The sequence below is a fragment of the Capricornis sumatraensis genome, chromosome 8 (assembly GCF_032405125.1).
Source record: "Capricornis sumatraensis isolate serow.1 chromosome 8, serow.2, whole genome shotgun sequence".
In the NCBI taxonomy this organism is placed as follows: domain Eukaryota; kingdom Metazoa; phylum Chordata; class Mammalia; order Artiodactyla; family Bovidae; genus Capricornis; species Capricornis sumatraensis.
This window is the reverse complement of record NC_091076.1, coordinates 59,255,693-59,263,800: the sequence shown is the minus strand read 5'-3', so window position 1 is coordinate 59,263,800 and position 8,108 is coordinate 59,255,693. Positions and strand designations below refer to the sequence as shown.

The 8,108-nt window shown below is 50.6% G+C and overlaps 1 protein-coding gene across 1 annotated transcript; it reads right to left on the bottom strand.

The window, feature by feature from the left end:
- Positions 1–400: 400 nt before the first annotated feature.
- On the bottom strand, positions 401–7,473 carry DYNLL2 (dynein light chain LC8-type 2). The gene is made up of 3 exons (XM_068977087.1): positions 7,357–7,473; positions 4,459–4,597; positions 401–2,416 (listed from the first exon to the last, which is right to left on the bottom strand). Exons 2-3 carry the CDS (start codon positions 4,588–4,590, stop codon positions 2,279–2,281), a joined length of 270 nt encoding a protein of 89 aa, XP_068833188.1. The 5' UTR covers positions 4,591–4,597; positions 7,357–7,473; the 3' UTR covers positions 401–2,278.
- Between the last annotated feature and the right edge of the window lie 635 nt (positions 7,474–8,108).

The window sequence follows — 8,108 nt, the reverse complement described above, 5'->3', positions numbered from 1 at the left end:
AAGCCAAGAGATAATCCAGGAGTCAGAGAACCACTCAGGTTCCATCTTGCTGAAGTGAAGGCCCTCAGCTTCTCCATTCCTGAGTGGCTAAGACACAGTCTTCCAGGCTCAACATCTATCATACAGAAGAATCAAAATGTGGCTCACCAAACCATCTCCACCAATGAGCCAATAAATCTCGTGGGTGAGTGCTGCTGGTTATTTTCCTTCACTTAAGGGACCCAAGCCTTGGCCCTCCAACTAAGACCAGATTCAGACCAATCAGTATCTCTTTAGCCCCATTCTACTCCACACTATATACCTACCCCACCCATGTGTGGCAACCCTGCCACCAAGCAAGCCATCCCTCCTTTACCCCCAAAGAAACCCAAACAGCTCAGAAGTGCATCAATCGACCTTTAATGTCCAAAAGAGGCGTGGATGCAGAGCACAGAAGATGTGGTGGGGTCTCAGCCCCTGCTCCAGAAATGAGGGAGAGATGAACACAAACTAGACATTTCCAACTGGCCACACAAGTCTGGGAGGACAGGGGGAAACAGATCTAGACATTCATAAAAAAATAAAACCTAAAATCAAGCACTCAGCTTTGTGCCCACCAAACGGTTTGATATGGGGAACTCACTCACCATCCAAGTCCCCACCCTCCCCTGTCAGCATCAAAAAGAAAGCTCAGTACACACTAAAGGCTTGGGAAGGGGGCATTCTCCTGCCTCCCTGCCAACCCCAAGGATGGACTTGGAAGAAAAAGAGAATGAGCTGGATCCCAAACCCCCCACAGCATCAACCCTACACATGAGAGTTTTCAATGCAGTTTATAAGAATCAGTAGCTCAATCAGCAATGACATCCCCCCCCATCCCCCACCCCATCCCTTTTGATCCAGATAAGATTTCCCCAGCACTCCCCTTGGAATCTCCTACCACTAGTGACTCTGCTCCATCCCCAAATTCCTGGCTTCACCACTGCAAGACTGACCTCCTCTGAAGTTCCCCCAAAGCCCCTCAACAGCCCTTTATCACTTCCATCCTGCCTCCCACAAGAGGCTGCCACCATTCACAAAGTCACTTTCCCTCACCACTGAGACTAGGCTCCAAAATGGATGGTAGCATGGCACCTCATCCTGGGCTATCCTCCTAAAGCCCACCTGGGAGCAGATGGCCATAGGGCAAGCAGTGTCTAGGCCAGATGCCTGAGGGGGGTGATACCCATACTCACCCCCCAAAACACATGCCCCAGAGGTTAACATAGGTCCACTTACCTACCCATATACCGGAGAGATTCCACAGCCCTGCCCCTCCCTCCCCTCTACCCCAAACCAAGATACATACACACATTCACACACATATACACAGAGGAAAATCAAGGGAAACATTGATTTGGTTTGATTGCTAAGACCTAACTAAGAACTAGTCATCAGAAATCCCCTTGCCAGCCAACTAACAGGGGCTGCTCTAAGAGAACTCCAGAGGAATGAGAAAACCAAGGGCTAAGCAGGGAGCAGACAGGAGGGAAGAATGAAAACAAAACAAACAAACAAAACTGAGCTAATCCTACCCTCAACACCCTCCAAGCATGAGCTCTGGCAGGAAGAATAAAAGGTAATCCACGAAGACACAGCCCTTACTTAGAAACTCTTCTGACAAAGACAGCAAGACAAGTCTGCTCCCCACTCCCACACACCACAGACAAATACGTCTCAGGGCCTCTTAAAGAATCCAGCCCCACCCCCTGCCCCAAGCCGTGGAATCACAGTTCAGTGGAATATTCTCCCTGGTACTAGATCAATCCCCCTACCCTCCGTCCTATCCCTCTCTCCTTGTCAATCCTAACAGTGTCCCTCCCGCAGCCTTCCTGGCCCTCCTAAAGCAGCATCCACCACCAGGAGGAGGCAGCTGCAGTTTTAGTTCCACCTCCAGAAACCTATTTCTTTCCCCCAGCCCTCCTAGTCTTACAGGCTTTGTTGAGGGCTTTTTATCTGTATAGGGAGAGAAAGAGAAAAGGGAGGAGTGGGAGAGATTTCCTAGTGCAATACAACCAAAAAAAAAAAAAATTTAAGTCTTGAAAAATAAACATAAAGCAGCCTTCTTCCCCAGGCAACTAAACAGAAAGAAGTTTGGTTTTGTTTACTGCGACATACACATGAAATCGAGTATACAGTCCATGCAGTAGCACAGCCATTGGAGAGGACATCCTGATGCTGGCCCCAGTGCAAAACAGTCCCAGCAACGCTGCCTGCTTGCCATTGCTGCCGCCGCCACTGACACCTTCACTGTGGCCACCTAGCCTGACTTGAAGAGGAGGATTGCAACTTGACCCAAGTAAAAATAGATGAAGTGCTTTGTCTCATGTGTAACGTAGCTGCCAAAATTTCGGCCCACGATACAGTGCCAGGTAGGGTTATATTTCTTGTCAAATTCCTAAAAGAAGAAAAAAAAGGAGAAGAAAGGCGATTAGGACAGCTGGAGATGAGAAATCAGAATAAGAGTTTGATTGGCTTAGCTGTCATCCCCACCCCACCCCCAGTCTATGGCTTCAGTTCTCTAAACTTCAGGAGCTCAGGTTCTAAGGTTGGCTAGAAGACTCCTTCGTTAATAATATAATACCACAAAGGCTCCATTATTTCTCTCTAAAACTTTACACCTCTAACATCTCTTGTCTCTCTAGCTACCTACTCAAAAGCCCACCCCGCAATTCTTCAGCAAGGGAATCAGAAAAACCAACAGAATTAAGAACCACTCCAGTGATGTCACACAACATTGAGTAAAAGAGAAAAGCAAGTCTCTGACTTGCCACTCACATTTCACACTACTAAACTAGCATTTCCAAATGCCAAAAACCAAGTCACTAGAGCAAAATGGGGACCGAACAGGAAGCAATTCTGTCTAAGCCAACTTTAAAGGCACTCCAGTGTCCCAGGCACTATGTGGGCTGCAAGCACAGGACAAGGGCCCAGTCATGAGATTGAGGCAATTCCCTCACTTCTCTCAGGGATTTAAGTTCAACATCAAAAGCCAGCGAGGAAATCCTTAGGACCTAATCAGACAGGCCCTGCCACCCTGTGAACCCAGCAGAAAACAGATGGCTCAGTCTAGATGCATCCTGCCACGACCGTGAAAGGAGAGCAGCCCTCTACCACAGGCTCAGCAATGCTGCCAACCCTGGAGCTCTGTCTGCCAGGAGCTCAACCATCAACTTGTTTAGTTTTCTCACGGCCCCCATACCATATGACTCCAAAAGGTATTGGCAAACAGTGGAAAGGGCATGGATCACCACACAGAGCTTTATTCCTGACTGAAGACTGTGTAACATAGGAGACCCATAGTTGCTTCCCCATAAACAAAACAAGAAAGCAGGACTGAATATAATCTAAGGATTCTCCTCAGAGTCCATGATTCTACACTTTCTCCCTGAAAAGAACAGAAAAGGCATCATTCAACGAGGAACCAGCACCCCTAGCAGTCTGGCTGGCTCTGCATCCCTTGGCTACCCACACAGAAAAAGTCTCTCAAGACTCCAGTTTCCACTTCTCATACCACACAAAGACAGCAAAGAGCTCTGTAAACCCAAGGACACTATACCACCTGTATGGACCATAATGCCATGGCTCTTAGGCATCCTTGGGATACTAGAGCTGAGAATATCAGACTGGGACTATGCCACCAATGCACATGGACCCTGACTGGAAATTAGGGACCCTGAGTACCACCTCTCACCTCTAGCTCAGCTGCTTCCTCACTATATATATGTTAACTATATCTATTCACCCTTTCATTCAGAAATTTTTCAAGGATTAAATCTACTGCCCCAATAATGCTCATCTATTAAATATATATATATATATATATATATATATATATATATTCAAGCACACCCTTTCCTGAAGAAGGTAGGGAGAAGGTAATTAGTACATGAGTCCATTGTTTTATGCAGGGCAGGGGCACACAAGTCGACTTGTGGGATCTTAGTTCCTTGACCAGGGATTGAACCCAGGCCACACCAGTGACTGCACTGAGTCCTAACCAGTGGACCACCAGGGGTCCTTTTAAAGAGAGGAAAAGGAAATCTCCTACATAATGAGACTATAGGGCTATCCCATTTTAAATGATGCAGCTCCCCAAAAATTTATGATCTTATCTTATCCATTCAAACATCCCTGATCTTCATTTTGAATAGTTCTGAATTGGAACAGTTATATTTAATCCTTTAGTTTCACGCCCTGTTGTTCTGCAGTCATGTAATTATCTGTAAACACACACACACCCCAGCACAGTTAAGAACTCTTAATGTGAATCTCTAGTAAATAAGATTTATTCCCCAATTTACCTGCTTTGCAAGTTCTCAGGGTTCTGTCTGCATGGACTACACCTACTTTCCTATGTCCCCTGCTCCAGCCCTCCTTGGGGCACAGATGAGCTATCCATCCCTACCCCGACCACCAGCCACAGTCCTCCCAGCACACCTTCTTGATATAGGCAGCAATGTCCTTCTCTATGTTGTACTTCTCCATAGCCTGCGTGGCACAGTCAACGGCATCTTGTTGCATGTCCTCAGACATGTCTGCATTCTTGATCACTGCCTTCCGGTCAGACATGGTGACACTGCAGAAGAAGCAGAGAGGTGAGGCTGCAAGCCCGTGCTCCGGGCAATGAACAGGAATAGCTGGGTGTGGGAGACAGCAGCACAAAAGGTAAGAGCAACAGAAAATACAGACATGAAGCATTGTAAGAGGGAGATCCTAAGATTTTAGCAGAGATGAGGTTGCCAAGTCTGGGAAACATAAGGTAAATAGTTAAAAAGACATTAAGTCGTCAGTTTTTGTATTTAAAATGAGGCTTTTCCAACTCTAAATTTATTTCTAGTATTCTGAACAGCATCAACAGCCAAAATACTACAATATACCAGCTACCAGTTGTATCCTTGGGCAAGTTACTTAACCTTTGTGCTCTGTTTATCATCTTAAAATGGGGACTTGAGTTAACCTGAGGGCAAACCAGGTGATATAACACCTGAACATAATAAGCCCTTGATTTAATAACCATTATTATATCATTGGCATCACAGTAGGAAGATGAATTAGGTCTGGTCCTTGAACAAGTCACTCAGCCTTTCTGCATTTGATTACTTCCATTTTAGCAATGAGGATAGCTCTCTATCAGGAGTTGCTATAAGAATTAAAATGAGGTTATATGAACACTGCAAACAAGGGCAGTCTACACAGTGGTCTGTCCCATTAACCAGATTCAGCCCACCACCTGCTTTAAACAGCTTTATAGAAACACTCTACAATGGCAGAGTTGCACAGTTGCAAGAGATGATATGGCTTGTAATGCCTAAAATATTTATTATCTAGCCCTTCACATAAGAAGACTGCTAAGTCCTAGGCTACCAATGCGCAATGGTGACAGAGACAACAAAAGGTAAAGAATTATTATTTTAACTGCACTGCTTCATAACCCTGCCATCTAAGACACTGCATTCACTCTATAGCAACCAAAGTTCCAGGGCAGACCTTGCATGGTCCCTCCTTAGGATAACAAGAATTACAAGTGGGCTGGCAAGGGCCTGCCTAGCAGTCTATGGCATGTGAGGTGCCTGGCAGGAACAGAGATGAGCTGCAAAATCCTGTCCTCTGTCCTTGACCACAGTCCCTGCAGTAAAAATCTATATCCCCCCTCCCAGGTATTATTCCCCAAAGCACCACTCTGCGATCAGCCCAGTGGGCAAAAGATGCTGCTGTTTCAGCCCTATCTGATACAAAGCTACACAGGAACCTGTCTGCTCAAGGAGAGATCGCTGGTATCATTCCAGGCCACCTTGATCTGAGTCTACACTAACCTGTGGGTTGGATGGGCGGAAAGGGAAGCAGAATTCACGACTACTTCAGCCTGCACCAGATGCAAAGGATGCATACATGCCTGCTGCTAACCAGGCAGCCCTTTAGTGCATCCAGGGTACCTCTGTCTTGCACTGGCAAATTAAGCAGGGCTGGTTCCACTTCAGCAAGTGGCAGAGCAATGGGTTAGTGTCCCAGCGCCCTCTGCTCCCACACTCCTGAGAGACAAAATCAAGAGCCTGGAGAGGAGAGTCTGTGAGTACTGTGAGAGAGTACTACCTGGGGCTGAAGAGGTCAGGAGAATCCAGTTCAAGGCCTAGCCATTATGACCTGAGGCAAATCAGCATCTTTTTAAAAAAATGGTTGAAATAAATGTGGCACCTTCAATGGGTTTGAGCAAAAGGTGCAACAGCAACACAGAGAATATTCTAAGGCTCACTAACTGTGACGAAAACTAGTGTCACCTGGTGGCCTATCCCAGGTTACCACTCAGAAGGGGGCACTGTTTACAAATCCAAGGGTGAGAGTGCGGCCCGGTTAAAGTATGAAATCAGCATCCCTTTTCCCAGCAAGCTAACCTGCTCCACTGCCTCATCCTCAAAAGTCCAAAGGAACAACTTTATCACAGTGATTAAAAGCTACCTTACCCTCCAGGAGAGCCTGCAGTTACATAATGTTGGTCTTGTGACTACAATGCCACGATTCTTTACCCCTGGCCCCCCAGGCGTCAGAGAGGTGAGGCCTAGCCCCAGCCTCCCCTGTCCAAGGTGCCAGGGAGAAAAAGGGAAGGGAGGGGCCAACGTAGCCCCTCCCCCCGAGAGGGGAAAAAAAAAAAAAGCTAGGGACCTGGGCCTCCAGACTGAAGGATGACCGAGGGCCCCAGGCCAGCTGCCTCAGTCACGAGCCAGGGGCTCCTCTGAAAAGCAAAGAGGGCACTCCAGGACAGCTCCCCCTCCTCTATTCCCAGCCTTGCGACAAAAAGGCCAAGCTTTCGAACGACACGACCCGCCCTCCCCAGCCCCCAACACGCACTACGCTTATATTTCCTCCCTTCGGAACCCCAAGGGGCCGTCTCCCTCCACTACCCCATCCTCCAGAGAACTGCAGTCCCGAAGGCCGGCACCTGGGCGATGAGAAAGCATCCTCCCCGCCACCTCCACCCGGCCGGCCGGCCGGCCGCCCTCCCCCGCCAGGCCTGGAGCAGCGCCGGAGTGACGGGGCGTCCTCGCTGCAGGAAGGACGCCCCAGAGGGTGGCGGCGGGAGGAGCCGCGTCACGCCCGAGCCCGCTCCGCCGCTTTCCCTCGGCCCCGACACCAGGGCCTCCGTGCGCTCAGGAAGATCCCGGGGGGCTGGAGGCCGCACATCGGCAGCCGGTGGCCCCGGCCGCGCCCCGAGATCGCGAGGGTACGGGGTGGCGCAACCCTGGGCCGGAGAGGCGCCGGAGGCGTCACGCCGAAGCGGGCCTCACGGCCGAGCCTAGCGAGTCGGGCCACCGCCCCGGGGCGCCCCCACCCACCGCTCACCTTCACAGAGGCGAGTTCTCGCGGGGCCCCGGGGGAGCAGCGATGGCCTGAGGCAGAGCGCGGGCAGGGCGGTGTCCCTTCGGCTCCTCCGGCAGCAGCCGCCGCCGCCGCGGTCTCCGGCTCCCGCAGGCCCGGACCGAGCGCTCGCGCCGCCGCCGTCCGCCCTAGAGCTTTCCCGGCCGCCCGCGCTCCGCCTCGCGCCCGCCGACCCGCCTGCTCCGCGTTGGCGCCTCGCAGCTCCGCTCCGCTCTGCCGCTGCTCTGCCGACGCGCGATCCCCACTGAAATAGCGCCCCGCCCCCGCCCCCCCGCCGCGCGCGCCGCCGTCCGCGCTCCCCATTGGCTGGGCCCGCCCGGCCCCGCACTGCGGGCTTCTCCCCGCGCCGCTCTCGCCCCACATCTTGTTTCCTCCCACAATGCCTCGGGGCGGAGGGAGGGGGTGGGGAAGGGGAGCGGGAAAGAGTTGGGGGAGGGAGACGTGGCCTTCAGAAGAGAAAAAAGAAGTATGCAGACCCCTCTACCCAGGGCTGGAGAGGCCAGGCCTAAAAAGGAATAAAGAGGCAAGGTTCAAAGTGAGGGAAAAAGAGGGAGGGGCGTCAAGACCCCAATCCTAAGAATAAAAGGAAACAGTGGGATGGAGATTTCAAACGTTGGGAGCAGATGGGAAAGGGGTAGAGACCCTAACCTTTGAAAGAGGAAGGGAAGGAGGTGAAGTCATCAGCTTTAAGGAAAACAGGACTTCTTCCCTCCCCC